At 40.2% G+C, this 18,842-nt stretch overlaps 1 protein-coding gene across 2 annotated transcripts in view; it reads left to right on the top strand.

The window, feature by feature from the left end:
- The window catches only part of slc22a31 (solute carrier family 22 member 31), a 60,144-nt gene that overhangs the window by 26,034 nt on the left and 15,268 nt on the right, over window positions 1-18,842 (top strand). For both annotated transcript variants that reach the window (XM_043706779.2, XM_087995807.1), the window contains exons 5-7: window positions 6,960-7,105; window positions 8,296-8,404; window positions 11,849-12,063. In XM_043706779.2, the coding sequence (XP_043562714.1) occupies window positions 6,960-7,105; window positions 8,296-8,404; window positions 11,849-12,063 (470 nt within the window). The remainder of the gene's footprint in view (window positions 1-6,959; window positions 7,106-8,295; window positions 8,405-11,848; window positions 12,064-18,842) is intronic.

Raw genomic sequence — 18,842 nt, 5'->3', positions numbered from 1 at the left:
AAATCTTTTTCACTGCAGCTTCAAATATTGTCATTTTTGACTTTTTAAAGTGACTTTTTAAAACATTATTTTTCATCTATTAAGATTGACACACCGAAAAAGATAAAGGAGGAAGCGCTAGATGTTTTGAAATACTTAAAGGTGGATAAATCACCAGGACACGATCAGGTGTACACTAGAACTCCTGGAGGAAGTGATTGCTGGGCCCCTTGCTGAGATATTTGTATCATTGATAGTCACAAGTGAGGTGCCAGAAGACTTGAGGTTGGCTAACGCGGTGCTACTGTTTAAGAAAGGTGGTAAGGACAAGCCAGGGAACTATAAACCGGTGAGCCTGATATCGGTGGTGGCAAGTTGTTGGAGGGAATCCTGAGGGATATTTAGAAAGGCAAGGACTGATTAGAGATAATCAACATGGCTTTGTGCATGAGAAATCATATCTCACAAACTTGATTGAGGTTTTTGAAAAAGTAACAAAGATGAGGTTCCCTACAGTCTGGAAACAAGCCCTTCGGCCCAACAAGTCCACACCGACAGTCTGAAGAGTAACCCACCCAGACCCATTCCCCTACCCCTGAATAATGCACCTAACACTAACGGCAATTTAGCATGGCCAATTCACCTGATAAGCACATCTTTGGATTGTGGGAGGAAACCAATGCAGGCACTGGGAGACTGTGCAAACTCAATACATACAGTCACCCAAGGCGGGAATTGAACTCTGGCCACCCCACCCCCTCTGCCCTTCATTCTGTCCTTACGATAGCACGTGTATTATTCATTTCCCAGGCCCTGTCCACTTGAAGCCACATCTCAGTTATCCCCACAATATTGTAGCTGCCAATTTCCAAAAGAGCCTCAAGCTCATCCATCTTATTTCTAATACTTCGTGCATTCATATATAGTATTTTTAATTTGTTACTGCCCTCATCCTTCCCATCGACTCCTATTTCATTCAACCTTACAGCATGATCCCTTTGAGTTTTCTGCCTCATTGATACAGTTGACTTCCCTTGTTCTAACTTTCCCTTCAGTTTCTTTCTTAAATATCCAGTTTGTCCTTTTTTTTTTTCCCCCCCACCCCTACCCCCGCTACTTAGTTTAAACGTAGCTGTGTTGCAGTAGCAAACCTGCCTGCCAGAATGCTGGTCCCTAACCTATTAAGGAGCAAACCGTCTCTCTTGTATAATTTATGCTTACCACAAAACATACCCCAGTGATCCAAGATTTTAAATTCTTGCTTCCTGCACCAGTTCCCCAGCCACATGTTCAAGTCCATTATCTCCCTGTTTCTGGCCTCACCAGCCAGAGGAACTGGAAGCAAACCGGAGATAACCACCCTGGACGTCCTGCTTTTCAGCCTTCTTCCTAGTTCTCCGAATTTGCGCTGTAGTATGTTCCTCCTCTTCTTCCCGACATCTTGTGCCGACATGTACCACCACCTCTGGCTCTTCACCTTCGTCCTTGAGGATTTCCTGCACTCTGTCTGTGATGTCTTTAACCCTGGCACCAGGAAGGCAACACACCATCCTTAAGTCCCGCCTGCTGCCACATAAACCCGGTCAGTTCCTCTCACTATGGAGTCTCCTATTACCACGGCTCTGTGCGATGTCCAACTCTTCCGCTCTGCCTCCACGCCAACTTTTGATTGACAGACCTGGCCACCTCACGGACTGGCAGTGTCATGTATCTCCACTGTTTCCAAAAGATTCAACTTGTGTCTGACAGGTACTTCCCCCCCCCCCCCCCCCCCCCCCTTGCACCTGTCTCCTCTCTGCCTTGCTCTCTTCTGGTATGGTCGGTGTAATAACCTCGCTGAAGGTCTTGTCCAGAAAGATCTCGTTCTCTCGGATGAGCCTAAGGTCCTAGAGTTCTTTCATCAGTGCTGCAATATGCTCTGTCAGTAGCTGAATGTGCACACACTTTCCACACTTATACGAGCCAGACACACCAGAGTTGTTGACCTCCCACATCAAGCACGTTCTCCCCATGTCTGCGTGGGTTTCTCCGGGTGCGCCGGTTTCCTCCCAAAGACCAAAGATGTGCAGGTTAGGTGAATTGGCCATGCTAAATTGCCCGAAGTGTTAGGTGCGTTAGTCAGGGGTAAATGTAGGGGAATGGGTCTGAGTGGGTTGCTCTTCGGAGGGTCGGTGTGGACTTGTTGGGCTGAAGGACCTGTTTCCACACTATAGGGAATCTAATCTCATAATCTCAATCCAAAGTGAACATCAGCCCCTTAGAGAATTAGGAAATATTAATCGGTAGGCAGGAGATGGCAGGGGAGATGATAATACCTTTGCATGAGTCTTCACAGTAGAAAATATGAATGCATTCCAAAATCACTAAACATTGAAGTGGCAACTGGGGACGAGGAAATTAAATACAATAATTATGACTGGAGAAAAAATGATGGCCAAGATCTTCCCTATACCTCCACTTCTCAGCTTTAAACAATTGCCAAATCTTAAACAGACCATTGTTCGCAACAAACTGCCCAGCTTTCAGGACAACATCGACCACAAAATCGTACAACCCTATCATGGCAACCACTGCAAGACATGCAAAGTGTCCACATGGATACCACCATTACACGTGGGGACATCACCCACCATGTACATGGCAAGTACTCATGTGACTTGGCCAACATTATCAATCTCTCACTGCAGGCAAGGATGCCCTGAGGCATGGTATGTTGGCAAGACCAAGCAGATACTACAACAATGGATGAATGCACAACGATTGTCAGGCAGGGGGCCTATCCCGCACGGTTGGGGAACACTTCAGTGATCAGGGACATTCGGCCTCTGATCTTCAGGTGACCATCCTCCAAGGTAGACTTCGGGATATGCAGCAACGCAGAATGGCTGAGCAGAGGCTGAAAGCCAAGTTAGGTACCCATGAGGATGGCCTTGACTGGGACCTTGGGTTCATGTCACTCGATAGGTGACCCCAATACACTCTACACTGTCTGTCTGGCTCTCGCTCTGGCCCTCACCCTCTTGCCAGCTTGCCAGCTCACCCGCTCTCTCTCTCACGCGCACACTCCTGCAGACCCACTGTGTGCATGCTGTCTCTCAGACACATGCATAAACCCCACCCATTCACACCCATGCACATGTAATCAAAGTCTCTTACCCCTCCCCCCGGCTCTCTTAATCCCCACCACCCCCACCCCCAACTCAGGCTCTCCTCTTTCCCCGGCCTCCCACCTCTCTTTCTGCCCCCCCGCCCTGTGCTCCCCGCAGCTCTCTCCTCCACGTCCTCACTCTCTTTCCCCTACCCACCCCCAGTGCTCTCCCTCCTCTTCTCTTTTCTCCCCCCCCCCCCCCCGCTGTCTTGCCCCCCCCCCACCACCCCCAGCTCTATTCCCCACCTCCCCCTTCCCTTCTCCCCTCACCCCACCCCCCCCCCCATTTTATTTTGTAGATGACGGACAAGTGTTGGGGAGACTTTAGTCCCTCACCACAGAATTCCTAGAGTCTCATCTGCTCCTGTCACCAAAGCTTTATACTTGATCCACTTCAGTTTCTGGTCAACGGTATCCCCAGGTGGTTGTTAGTTAGTGATTCCTCAGTGGTTATGTAACTCTCTGCATTGGTGATTATCTTCACCGGGCTCGTGTTTGGTACTACTTGCCACTCTTGCCCACTTTTACATGTTATCCAGCTCTTGCTGCAAATAAAACTGGAATGCATGGGTATCTGAGGTGTCACAGTTAATGCTGTATATTGTACAACGAGCAGTGAACAGCATTCCGTCTAACAGTATTGTGAAGGGAAGGGAAGGTAATTGCTGAAGATGGTTGGACCTAGGGCACTTCCTTAAGGAACTACTGCAGTGAGGCATTAGGTCAGTCACCAGGGCTGAGATGATTGTATTCCAAATACAATCCTCTCCCTTTTATGTTCAATATGGCTCCAATTGTGGAGAGTTTTCCTCTTGATATGCCCATTAACTTCAGCTTTGCGAATCATCTTCATACCAAACTCTGCCAAATGCTGCCTTTGACGTCAAAAGCAGCCATTCACCTTCTCTCTGGCGATCAACATTTTTTTCTTTGCCCCTGTTTAGCTAAGACTATAGGCCATGAGATGAACATCTTGGTAAAACATAGGTGAAATGTCAGTGAGTATGTTATCCCTTTCGCTAGTGCCGCATGCTCTGTGGATGACTTCTTCCATCACTTGATTGAGAGTAGACTGAGGTCAGTAATTGGCTGAGTTCAGTTAGACCTGCTTTTTGTGGATAGGATGTAGTTTAGTGCACATTATATCACTGAAAATTGCTTATATGCTGGGTTCCCCTCATCATTGAAAATGGGGTTATTTGTGGAGCTGCCACTATCTCTTGGTTGTTTATTTGCACACCAGCATTCACTGGATGTGGCAGGATTGCAGAAATTGAATCTGATCTGTTGGCTTTGATATTGCTTAGCCCTGTCTATTGCATGCTTCTTTCTGACATGCAAATAGCTCTGTGGTGTAACTTAACAGGTTTTCTTTAGGTATGCCTGGTGTGGCTCCTGACATGTCATCCTGCACTCCACATTGAACTAGGGATGATATCTTGGCTTGATGGTTGGAGACAGTAGAGGTGAATATACCAAGCCAAAAGATTACAGATTGTCATTGAATCAGGTCTACTGCTGATTTCCATTAGGCTCTATGGGATAACCAGTCTTGAGTGCTGGACCTGTTCAAAATCCGTCATGTCACTTAGTTTGGTGGTGTAGCACACAACACAACATAATGGAGTATCTGGATGTAGGTTTGCTCGTTGAGCTGCAAGATTCATTTCCAGACGTTTCATCACCCTTACTAGATAACATCTTCAGTGGGCCTCAGGTGAATCACTGCTGATAATTCCTGCTTTCTATTTATATGTTTGGGTTTCTTTGGGTTGGTGATGTCATTTCCTATGGTGAAATCACCACCTGTTCTTTTTCTCAGGGGGTGGTAGATGGGGTATAACTCGATGTGTTTGTTGATAGAGTTCCAGTTGGAATGCCATACTTCTAGGAATTCTCAAGTGTGTCTTTGTTTGGCTTGTCCTAGTATGGATGTGTTGTCTCAGTCGAAGTGGTGTCCTTCCTCATCCAAATGTAAGGAGTGTGTTGTGTCTTTTTGTGGCTAGTTGGTGTTCATGTATCCTGATGGCTAGTTTTCTGCTCGTTTGTCCAATGTGGTGTTTGTTACAGTCCTTACACAGTATTTTGCAAATTACATTAGTTTTGCTTGTTGTCTGTATAGGGTCTTTCAAGTTTATTAGCTGCTGTTTTAGTATGTTGGTGGGTTTGTAGGCTACCATGATGCCAAGGGGTCTGAGTAGCCTGATAGTCATTTCTGAAATGTCTTTGATGTATGGGAGAATGGCTAGGGTTTCTGGACGTGTTATGTCTGCTTGTTTGCGTTTGTTGCTGAGAAATTGGCGAACTGTGTTCATTGGGTACCCATTCTTCTTAAATACACGATATAGGTGATTTTTCTCTGCTCTGTGTATTTCCTCTGTGCTGTTATCAAAACTCGATAATGGAAGATCTGTGAAGACTGGATTAACTGCCACAGTAATTGACTGTACGTGATGGTCAGTCCTACTGATACGGTCATGAACTGATATATCTGCAAGACTGATGTATTTGAAGACCAGGTCAAAAAGATTCTCATCTCATTTGTTCCCTCACTGGCTGTTGTACACCCAACCTAGCATCTATGACCTTTGAGAACTTTGTCATCCTCATCAGTACTGATTCTCCTGAGCCAATCTTGGTGATGGTGATTAAAGCTCCATTCAGTGTTCATCATGGGAGGGGTACTGATTTGTGTGCTGAGGCAAAGATTTCCTTGCTCACCTGTGACCTGACACCATGAAACATAATGGGGTCTGGAGTTAATGCAGAGGAACCAAGGCAAGCCCTTCTTCACTGTATATTACTGTGTTGCCACCGCAGCTTTGTACAATTTATATCAATGACTTCAATTGGAGCAGGTGGTGAAGGTTTCGTATCTGTGGTAGCATTTCTTAAAATAGAGAGATGAAAGGAAGCTTGGAAGTATTTACAGGCATGGATATAAAGGACTCCTTGTTTGCTGACCCTAACCTATCTTGACCCTTCTTAAAGTTGGTGACTAAAACGTTTTTTTTGGAAAAGATAAAATATAAGATGAATTATGGTTCTTGACTTTTTTGATGCCAACTTATCCATGAAAAGTGTCAGGCTTAATTTGTAATGTCTTGGAATATAGTTCAAAGTATTAGCTGAGATTTTCTGCTTCTCATCCAAATGCATAGATAGAAATGATGGCAATTATTTTGTTCTGAAAGGGGTGGGGGGGGGGGGTAAGCTGGGTGCAAGAAAAACACCATGGTTTGTTGAAATGGGACTAACTCTGTTATGTGATTCTATTACCCACCATTAAATATTTGAAAAATGAGCATAAAGTTTTAAAGAAGGTATCTCATAACTGTTAAGTTCTGCATTATGTTTCAAGCAGACTTTGTGCCTTCACAATCGCTAGACTAAGCTGATACCAAGTAAGAATTCACACCTTTCATTGACTTAAATGTGTGACTTCTACTAGTTTAAAAAGTTGCATCAGAATTGTGAGGAGAAATGTTAAACTTCATGGGAACAACCTAACACACTGTTGGATAGGTCTCCGCTATTATCTGCCTCAAGGGATCAATACAACAGACCCGTAGCAGGTTTAAATACTATTCTCCTAAATGAAGAACTTGAGTCTCTTTTGTCATTTCTCCAGTTACGCAATAGCTTGAGGGGCCCAAAGACAGCTTCGTTTTCAGCCCTTTCAAATCCTCTTCCCAAATGATAAGGTGCTCAGTATATTATTGCAAAAATTAGATATTTTTAATAGATTTTTCTCTATGGGATGAACGTTGTTTTTTTTTAATAGATTGATATCCTAATTATGAAACTAAAACATTTTTCCAACAAATTATAGCATTCCAGCTTTGTTCCCAGAGTCTCCACGCTGGCTTCTTGCGACCAGACAGATTCAGAAGTGTAAGCACATCATGCGAGATATCGCAGCTAGTAATGGTGTCAATGTGGATGATGAATTATACAACCCAAACAATGTATTTAATGGTACGTGATACACTGTGAATGTGCAATGGAAAAGCAATTGAACTTACCAGTGTGTTTCAATGAACAAAGCACACAGCAAGTTCATCAGGCTTGCTTCTTAGAGTTTAGATTAGAGTGGTGCTGGAAAAGCACAGCAGGTCAGACAGCATCCGAGGAATAGGAAAATCAACATTTCTGAAAAAAGCAAGCCCTTCCTGATGAAGGGCTTTTGCCTGAAATGTCGATTTTCCTGCTCCTCGGATGCTGCCTGACCTGTTGTGCTTTTCCAGCATCACTCTAATTTAAACTCTGGTTTCCAGCATCTGCAGTCCTCACTTTCGTCTCTTAACAATGTGCATTTCATTTCATTTCTCATTTAATTGAATGTAGGCAATTTCTACATAAATGACATTTCTTTATGGATACAAAGCCCTCTTCCCTATCACTATCCTCCCATTTCCACAATTTGAACCTACGATGATGTCTTCTACTAATGATTTTCTTATTGCACTCTTTCAAGCACACAGACCATTATAATATTTGGTTGGTTTATTCCTGTCACCTTCAATTCTGTTTTTGATCAATTAAGTCTCTGAAATAAAGAAAGTTGCTGGAAGCAAAGCAAATCTGTCAGAGCTGGGCAAGGACAAAGGCTATTGAATGCTTTGAATATGTTTCCTTGGAACTAGAGAAAAGCTGTAATGTGTTTGAATTTTCTGAAGTTAGGTGACTGCACTTCAAAGTAATGCTATATTGTAAAGTATTTGGGGAGGTTTAAGCAACATATTGCAGTATAATACAAGCTTTTTATTTCAAACATGTTCTCTCTCTTTTAAATAGTTATCTTGCCATTTTCAATATGCCTTTTTTAATATTTTAAAAAGCACGCTCATTTCTCCTCATCATCTGCTCTCCTATGTAAATACAATTCTCATGAATCTCCCTTAATCACCTTTAGCTGTAAGTTTTGTAAACCAAAACCTAAAATGCATGCAACATCTGTTGAGGTAACGCATCATTTCAGGAGTATAAAGGCAATCTTACTATGTTTATCCTCTTTGAGTGGAATATCCATAATCAGATTTATTATTTAAGAAAACTTATGAATGTTTCAATAATATGGTCTGTCTTGGTGTGAATATCATTCTTAAGTGATGACTAATGAGCATTTTGCCTCTTTTTTTTTGTTCCCCCCGCACACACAAATACAGAGATTGATTTTTTATTTGGAGAGTTTACAGAGTCTCGTATTTACAGTTTCTGTGATATGGCCACTACTAAAGTCATTTGGAAGAACATCTTGATACTGGGGTTCACCACGTAAGTGAAGCCATTTACTAATACTTCTTTCACTGCTACCTACCCTGGATCCAGTTGTATTGCAAAAACAAGTTGAAATACTCTCCTGTTACCTTGGATGCACATCACACAAATTGTGTCTTTGTTGTGGTATGACAGCAATCTGTATTAATGTGGCAATTTTTTCATACAGAAATGTTCATAAAGTGATATTAAAGTGCGTACCAAGGAAGCACTTAGGATAATTGGCCAAAAGAGCAGATGTTAAGGACAGCCTGAAGCAGCTGTGAGATTTAGGAAGGAGATTCTAGAGTCTGTGGAAAAGAAGGGAAGAGTTACTTGCCAGTGGAGAGCAGCTTATTTACTCGTAAGATAGAGACTTCACTGTTAAAGGCTGGTATTGTATGTATTGGTTATTCCTAGCTTCCCTATATCACCAAAAGGGTTCCTAGACTATTTTAAAGGAAAATCTGTCAATAACATTGGGCTAGAGTCACATATAGACAAAGGCAAGTACAGAGACAGTTTTCTTTAGCTATTATTTTGAAACTATCAAAGTGACAAATCTGAGGGAGATCGGAGAGCTTGTGTTTTAGAACGTGCATAGGAACATTGCAAAATTTCAGTGAATCACATGGAGAATGAGTGATAATTTAAAATTTTGAGGCACTACGGATTAATTTGCAGTCAAAGAATAGGTTGAGGCAATCAACATTCTGGTTCATGCCCAAAATAGTGACTCTGACACTGAAGTTTTTGTCATGGATTTAGTGCGTAAATATGTGATTTGGTCTTACCGATGCTTGGCTGGAGAAAATTGTCACTGCTTGTTTGCCATGTATTCCAGGTTGTGCTGCAAAGACAGTAAGTGGTGGAAAGGGGTGATTAAAGAAGTAGACTGAGTTTGGTCAACATATGTGTGGAGGGCAAACCCATGTTTTTAGACAGGAAGCGGGAAGCATGTGAATCAGAAATGAAGCTAGGATAAATTATTCTGGAATTCAGGCAGTAACTATACGGGGGCTAGAAGACTATCTGTTGCTGGAGGTTTCTCTAGCTGTGATCAAATGAGGTAAAACCCTCAAGCAAGGCCAGCCTTACTGTAGGAAAGATAGTGTGGTAGGTGTATGAAAAGCCACAGAAATATAAGGAAGTGTAATGCATTATGTTTATGATTAGAAAAAAATGTGAACTGAGTTTGAACATTTCCTAACCAATTTCCTACGAACACTAAATCACACATCTATAAAATTCAACTTTTCTCATATTGTAAAGTTGGCTGTTATTAGGACTTAATGATGCCATTGGACTGCAGTTTCTTTGTTTGGGAGTTGCATGCCATAAGTTCACCTACCCACCAAGTATATCCAACTTTTTCATAGTTTTTCTTTCAGTCAGAGCTCATTTTTATTCTGTTATTAGCACCTACTCTGGATCTGTGCCTTGTATTTTTTACAACTCCGGGCTGGATCTTAATTGTTTAGGCTAAGGGCCAGTTGTATCAATTTTTTTTTTCATGTGTTTCCCCCCCGCCAAACGTGAATCCTCATGGGATTTCTCACCATACCATCTTAAACTTACCTGCTTAAACGTCTACCAAAATCCTATGGCAAGCTTCTCATCTGATTGTATCCCCATCTTGCCATGCACTGTTTTCAAATACCTTTCCATTCACCAGATATCCACCAACTTTTAAAGGTCACTGTGCACCTGGATGGTGCAACACATTCTGTCAGGATTTGGAGATGCCGGTGTTGGACTGGGGTGTACAAAGTTAAAAATCACACAACACCAGGCTTTCGGAGTGCTGGTCCTTCCACAACCACCTGATGAAGGAGCAGCGTTCTGAAAGCTTGTGCTTCCAAATAAACCTGTTGGGTTATAACCTGGCGTTGTGTGATTTTTAACTTTGTACACCCCAGTCCAACACCAGCACCTCCAAATCATGGTGTCAATATTGGTCACAAATCACAAGACATTAAATCAAAGAACATGAGTAATGCTAAACTGGAGAAAAAAAAATGCATTTGCATGACAGAAGAACATAATGTACAAGATCATCAATCTTTACAAAAATAATAGCATAAGACTTTTCTGATAGTCCCCAATACAAACATATTAGACAAACAGAACAGTATCACAGGGGATGGTAGGCTCAGGGAGGGGAAGTTTATTAGCAGTGACTACCATTGCAATCTCCACAGGTGGAACATAGAATGGCAGGGTGGACATCATTAAGATGCGCATTTCATGTACAATCATTTTATCGACCATTTGCAAAGTATACAGAATTAATGTGTTTAGGTTTCAAAATGCTGTTCAAAGATGAATTGCACCTTACCACTGGTGTTTGCAAATCTAATATTGCCACAAAATTCTGCATCATTGATATCTCAATGCCCTAAAATGAAGCAAAGACTGACCAAAATTATTCCATCACTTATGAAACTTACAATGTGAATGAATAGGATGAGGGAAAGATCATTGCACTGTCAGGTATGCATGACTATGGACTGAACTGAAGACAGTGAAAAGTTGAATGATTTACGTGGGTCTGGGCTAATAGGGAGGTCACTGTCCAGGAAGCTCTCTTTTTGATGTAGTGTGTTGGCCATTCAACCAGTGTACATCTTCACCAAGTAAGTGCGCATGCTTTGACTAAGGTAGACAACGGGGTTCCAGAGGATGCAGTTCAGCCACCTCAACCAATTTCGGTGTGGGTGCTTCCAGAATACTCCTGACAGAATAGATTTATTGGACTATAATCTGGTGTTGTGTGATTTTTAATATTGACACCATATTCTTTTCATCTGCTTTTTGGAAAAATACATAATCTGAATAATCGAATTTGACCAAATTAATCTTCAAGTCTTTTTTCAATAAATCAGATGGGGAATTCAGAAATACCTTTACTCATATCGAGGTTAGAATAGACAATTTACTATAGGAAGGAGTAGTTAAAGTGAATATCAAGGTGAAGTTAAATAAATACATAAAGGAGAAGAGAAAGGAAGGATGTGCGAGTGAGATTAGATAGCAAGAATGAAAAGAAGCTTGAATGAACAATAAACAGCGGTATAAATCCGTTGGGGTAGATAAACCCAATTTCTGTACTGAGACATCTAATGCTGTATGATATTTAATTCTTACAGCAAGTTTTACAGGTGTTATTCTATAGATGTTGATGACTCTTTTTAGTGATTTTCCTAAAATAAATTCTGCTGAACAATAAAAGATACTTTTGCTCAAGAAGTATAAGACCTAATCTCATGGTTTTTATTTCTTGCACTTTCATACTTGCGCTGAGATTTAAAGTCGACAGGTTTTATCAAAATAAAAATTCTTATTTCTATCTTACCACAAAACCTATTGCATCTCTTTTCCCTCCTCAAAACATAGATCTTTGTTCATATTTGACATTTCAATAACTGTCTAGAAGGGATAACCTTATTCATTTTATCTCAGGTTCATTGGCAGTGGAATTCAGCATTGCTTTTCCCAAACCCTCACTGGCTATAGCTCCAATTTCTACTTGAGCTATTTCGTCGCTGTCACTGCTGAAGGCGTGGCCCTCCTTTTTCTATACTTTACCGTGAACAGGTTTGGCCGTCGTGGCATTCTGCTACTGTCAACAATCATCACAGGCATGTCATCGCTGTTGTTGCTTGCTCTCTCACAGTGTAAGTATAAGTGGTCGCTACAATCTTTTAGCACAGGGAATTGAAAAGTGCAATTTTTTGTTTGTGGTGCCCCTCTTTCCATTACGGTATATAAAAAGAATTTCACTAGAAGCTATAATAAATACAAAATTGCCTCTACTGTATTACAGGAAGTCCTAGGTTACAAACGAGTTTTTTCCGCTGTTCGTAAGCCAAATTTGTGTAAAAGTCAGAACAGGTATGGGCTAATTAGTCTGCCCGTTCTTTAGGGTGAAATATTGTATGTAACTCTGATTATTAAAAATAATTTTTAAAAATGAGAAGCTGGAGGTCGGTTCATATTTATTTGACATTCGTAAGTCGGATGTTCATAAACCTGGGAACGTCCTGTATTTAGATGACATGTAGCTGAGGGATCAGCTCCAAATTTATTTAGAAGTGAAATGCCCTGTATTTTGACTTGCCTTTTAAAGAAAAAAGGGATGGTGATGAGTCTGAGTTCATCATAGTTGGAAAGGATTAAAATCAGTTGCTAAATTCAAATTGAAATGGAAAAAATTAGAGCCGCCTAGTTCAGTTCTACATGGGATTTCTTAATAGGACATGGTGCTGAATTCTTTGGTTGAGATTGTTACGAGTGATATGTAGCTGGTAACTAAATTGAGGAATGATTGAAGACCACACATTTCTAGTTAATGTAATGATAAAATCAAGCAAAGGTTGATAAGTACTCAATGTGAATAATCCTAAAATTTTGAACCACACATTTGAGAGGATTAAGTAAAAAGAAAATACTGAAGTTCATACCAAATCAGAGGGGAACATTATCTCCACTGGTTAGTCTTGCCTAGCATGAAGGAAAATAGTGCTTTTTGGAGGCCATTAACTCTGCCCCAGGAAATCACTTCAGAGAGTTCCCCATGCTCAGTCATTTTCAACTGTTTTGTCATCAATCTTTCCTCTAACAAGGTCAGAAGTGCTAATGTTAACTGATTAAAATGTTCACCATTTCCAGATCCATCAGATCATAGAGCAGTTAATGATTCCTTGCAGCAAGAACTGAACAGCATTCTGGCTTGGGCTCATGAATGCCACCTAGTGCCCAGTGGTGACCATTCACTAATAGGAGAGTCTAACCATCTTCCTTCGACATTCAGTAGCATAACAATTTCCAAATCCCTAACCAGCAAAACCTCAGTGGTTCATTACTGGCTGACTGGGATTTTTTTTTAAAAGTACTATAACAAAGCAGGTTTAAAGGCTTTTATTTTACATGCATGTTGTAGCCTGAAACTATGGATAGTAATGGCAGAGGCCCTGACTTATTTCCATCATGTGGCGAACTAACTCTCCTACTTTTGCCACCTGCTATTGCTCTGTCACTGTTTGTTGTATGTTATATATTAATTTTGTTTGCTGCGTGATGAACACACATTCCATGGCCATTGAGCTGGCTTAGAAGTTGAACCCAAAGCTTGATTCAGATGCTGCAATGCTATTCATTGTGCCAAAATATATCCCATCTACAAGCTAGAAGACAGGAATGCAATAGAATTTGTTGTACTGTCTGCATGAGTGCAGCAGAAGAAGCTCAAATCAGTTAAGTCAAAGCAGCTGCTTCATTTACTTAACCCTTATTTATCACATTAAGCACTTGCTTCCTCTGCCATTGGTACACTATGGTTGCAAAGCAAATGTACTGTGTAATGCACTGCAGCAACTCAGCAAAATTACATTAGTTGCACTTTCCAAAACTGATCTAGAACAGCTAATAAGTAGGTGCATAGGAATTATCATGTTCTTCAATTTTCTGTCAAACTTGCATGTCCTTCAGACTTGAAAATATTCTTGTTCTTTCATCTCCATAATCTCTGAACACTTCTGCTTGACTAAATTGCCGATATACCTGCACTACACAGACTAAAATTGTTCAAGGAAAGATTTATCATGTTGCCAGGAATAGAGAGTTTGAGATATAAAGATAGACTGAATTTTTTTCACTGGAGCGGAGTAGGTGGAGAGGTGATCTTATTGAGGATTATAAAATCATGAGGAGCATAGATGAGGTGAATGATAAGGTTCTTTTCTCTAGAGTGGGGAGTTCAAAACTAAGGGGCATATTTGTAAGATGAGAGGAGAATTTAGAAAATGAGACAACGTTTTTACAGTCATTTGTGGATGGAATGAACTGTCAGGAAAAGTGGTGAATGCAGGTACAGTTACAATGTTTAAAGGACATTTGGCTAAGTACATGAATAGAAACACTTGAGAGGGATAGGGGCCAAGTGCAGGCAGGTGGAACAATTTTAGTTTGGGAACATGGCCTGGACTGGTTGGAGTGAAGGATCTGTTACCATGCTGGATGACTGAGTTTATAAGAAGATAGTTTAGTGCCACTGAGGACAATTACGGATGTGTGACAAATTATCATTCTATTTCATAATCCTGTAAGTGAATAAAAATAACTGCTGAGTTGCTAAAACTCAAGAAATGAACTGAGAATTTGATCACTTATGACATTTATATAATTTTCCTAGTTAATAACTTGGTTGATTCTGAAGCGCTTTTGCTATTTTTCAACTCATGCTACTCAAAAGATGGAAGGTGAGTTTTTTATAGTGTACATGAATTAAACACTAATTCAGGTGCTAATGTGAAGTTCAATTCATTGAAGCCAGGAAAATATTTTAATTAATACGTTAATATTTTGAACATGTCATTTTCAGCAATGTTGACTTTGTGTTTGTTTTGTACCTGTAAAGCAGCAGACATCCCTAGTATCATGGGTGCCAGTCTTCATCCAATTTGATTTACTCCGTGTGATATCAAGAGATGATTGGAAGCATGGGATACTGTAAAGACTATGAGCCCTGGCAATGTTCCAGTATTAATATTGAAGGCACATGATCCAGAACCTGTCTAACCTCTGGCCAAGTTGTTGTAGTTGTACTGAAACACTGATACCTATCTGAGAATGTGGAAAATTGCTGTACGTAAAAGACAGGATATATCCAACCCAGTCAGTTATCACGCCATCTATCCACTCTTGATAACTAGTAAAATGATGGAACATGTTATCAACAGTGCTATAAAGCAGCGCTTAATTTTTAATAACTTGTTCAGTGTAGCTCAGTTTGATTTTGCCATGATCGCTATGCTCCTTACAGCTCATTACAGCCTTGGTCTGAACATGGACCAACAAGCTGAATTTTGAGTTGAATGAAATGAGCGTGACTGTCCTGGACAGTATGGCTGCATTTGACGTCGTGTGGCATCAAGGAGCCCCATCAAAATTAGAATCCAAGGACAAACTCTCCTAGTTAAAGTCATACCTGGCACAAAAGAAGATTAATTGTGATTGCTAGAGGTCATTCATCTCTGCTCCAGGGCAATTCTGCAGGAGTTCCCCAAGAGAGTGTCCTTGGCCTAATCATTTTCAGTTGATTCATCAATATCCAACTCTCCATCTTAAGGTCAGAGTGGGGATGTTCACTGATGATTTGCATAAAGTTTAGTACCATTTGTGAATCAAATGTAGCAAGACATTTGACTATATCTGGGCTTGGGCTAACAAGTGATAAATAACATTTGCGCCACATAAAAGCCAAGCAACAACCATCTCAAGCAGGAGTAAATCCAACCATCAGCCCTTGACATTCAATGGCATTACCACTACTAAGTTCCCACTATCAACATCCTAATGTTACTATTGACCAAAAACTGAACTGGACTAGCCATCTAGGTTCTGTGGTTAGAAGAACAAGTCTGAGATCAGGAAACCTGCAGCACGTAACTCCTCAAATCTGTCTATCATCTAACTGGCACAAGTCAGGAGTGACATGCAATACTCCCTACTTGGTAAATGCAGCTTCAACAACACTGAAGAGGTTTGACATCATCTAGGGCAAAGCAGCCTGCATTGCCACCATATCAACATTCATTCATTCCCCTCACCATTAACACTCAGTAAGAACAGTGTGTATGATCCACAAAATGTAATATAGAAATTCTCCAAGGGTCTTTAGACAGCATCTTCCAAACCTCACCCCACATAGAAGGGCAAGGGCAGCAAATACATGGGAATGCCACCATTTGTAAGTCCCTCCAAGCCACTCTCCATGTTGAATTTTTAAAAAATTGTCGTTCCTTCAGTGTAGCTGGTTCAAAATTCTGGCGTTCTTGTGAACTGCATAACTAGGGAGATAACGTAAGTTTTAAACTAAATACTGAGGGAAAGGGGCCTGGGAATTTCGGAAGTTGTGGTAAATCAAAGAGTGAACAGTAAGCAACAGAGAAGGGAATTATTATGGTAAGTGATAAAGAGACAGTGACTGGAAGGGACAGAGAATCAGATAAGACTAGAGGTTACAAAAATAATAAGGACTATTTGAATTCATATAGTATTCAAATCAAAACAGATAAGCTCCTTCTACAAATTGAGATAAGTACAATCTAGTGACCATAATTGAAAAATGGATGCAGAATGATCTAGATTGGGACCTGAATATTGAAGGTATGTAATGTTTAGGAAGGACAAGGAGCTAAGAAAGGGTGGTGGATTGGCTCTTTTAACGAAAGATGATATAAGCACAATAGAGAGGAATGACCTAAATTCAGGAAACTAGGGTAAAGAAGTGGTTTGGGTAGAAATAAGGAGTGATAAAGGCTCGAGGTCACTTCTGGGGGTTCTGTACAGGCTCCCTAACAATAAGTAGATGACAGGACAAGTTATAAAGGAAAAATAATTAGAGCCTGTCAAAGGGCTACCGCAGTTTTCATGGGATTTTAACCTGCATATAGACTGGAAAAATCAGATGGGGAGAAAGTAGCCTAGATGAGGAATTCAATGAATGTTTTTTGGAACAATTTCTTAGGATTTGTTATGACAGGCTCGAATAGACCAGGTTTTGACCAATGAGATTGGGTTACTTACCCCATTCTGAAAACACCATTGGTAGCAGCAATCATATGATTGAACTTTAATAGTTTTAAGGGAGAGAAGTGTTGTTAAAGGGACAGAACAGCCATTCATGGTTAACTAATACAGTCAAAGATATCATTAAACTCAAAAATATAGAAGTTTGTAAAGATAACTGGCAGTCCATAAGATTGGACAGAATACAAAGAGCAAAGGATTATTAAAAGATTAATAAGAAAGGAAAATTAGAAAGCAAGAGGAAAGTTAACCAAAAATATAAAAATAAGATCCATTTCTTCAGATATTTTAAAACGTTAACAAAAGTAAATGTTGATATTTATAGAAAATAAGTCTGGGAAATTAATAATGGAGGAAAAAGAGATGGCAGATGAATTGAACAGATTTTCTGTCACTCTTCACTAGAAAGGATGCAAGTAACCTCCCAGAAATGCTGTAAGGGAGGGAGAAAATTACAGTTGTCAAGTAATTGAGAGTAAATTGTGAAACTGCAAGCTAACAAGCCCTCAGGTTCTGAGGGATTTTATCATAGTGTCTTAAAAGAACTCACTGGTTAGCTAGTTGATTCTTTTGGCTTTAAGTTTCTAAAACTCACCTGGATTTGGGAAAAGTTCCTTTTAAATTGCAAAATAGCTAATGTAACTCCTTTTTAATGAAAAAGTGAGGAAAGTAGGAAACTGTTTACTAATTAGCTTAACATCATAGGGAGAATATTACAAGCTATTAAAGACTTTTACAAAAGAACGTTTGGATAGTTTAAGCAGAATTTCTCTTTAATTTCAATGGAAGAACAAAAAGAGTTCTGTTATTTACATGTTAACTTCATGGTAAGAGGAAAAGTTTTGACAAAAGCCTTTTAGCAATACTCAAGTTCTGAAATACCAAATTTATTTAAACAGTAAACAGGTTGAAAACAATTACATTGTCTTGGCCAATGAGGGTGACATAGCATCCTGGAAAGTGTGGGGAGCCAAAGGTCTAATGAGCATGAGGAACTCAAAGTAATTGCTACTAGTTTAAAAACAAAAATTACTAGAGAAATTTCCAGGAACTGAACATTTGTTTTGTCTAAGGGAAGGAAACTGCCATCTTTACCTGGTCTGGCCTCTGTGTCTCCAGAAGTACAATCATGTTGTTGACTCTTAATCGTTCACTTAGCAATTACGGGTGGGCAGTAAATGCTGTGTGGCAAGAAATCATATATGACTAGATGATTGAAGGTCTTTGAAGAAGTAACTTGTGCTGTAGATAAAGGGGAAACAGTAGATGTATTGTACTTGGATTTCCCGAAAGCGTTTTGATAATGTGCTACATCAGAGGTTACTGTGAGAAATAAATGCTTATGTTGGTCGGGGTAACATTATTGGAGTGGATAGGAGATTGGCTGGCCAATAGTAGGCTGAGTATAGGATTACATGTGTCTTTTTCAGGCTGGCAGAGCATCATGAGTGCTGTTTCACAGGCATTGATGATGAGGCTTTGATTCTTCACAATTTGTATAAATAACTTCAATGAAGGTAAAAAGGGTGTAGTCGCTAAATTTGCTGATGGCATCAAGACAAGTAGAAAAGGAGTTGTGAAGAATACATAAGGAGCTACAAAGTCTTAAAGATAGGTTATGTGAGTGGGGAAAGACCTGGCATATGGGGTACAATGTGACTAAGTGCAATTTTACATAATAAAAAAAAAGTCACATAATCTAAATGGTGAGTGGTTGCAGAGCTCTGAGATGCAGAAAGACCTGGGTGTCCTTGTGTATGAATCACAGAAGGTTAGTGTGCAAGAACAGAAAGAAATCTGGAAAGCTAATAAGATGTTATGTTTTATTGAGAAGGGAATTGAGTGCAAGAATAGGAAGATTATG

The sequence above is a fragment of the Chiloscyllium plagiosum genome, unplaced genomic scaffold (assembly GCF_037043375.1).
Source record: "Chiloscyllium plagiosum isolate Xiang-an unplaced genomic scaffold, Cpla_swu_hap1 HiC_scaffold_17, whole genome shotgun sequence".
Taxonomy (NCBI): Eukaryota; Metazoa; Chordata; class Chondrichthyes; order Orectolobiformes; family Hemiscylliidae; genus Chiloscyllium; species Chiloscyllium plagiosum.
Note: the sequence above shows the minus strand (reverse complement) of the source record. Positions and strands in the feature narration are given on the sequence as shown.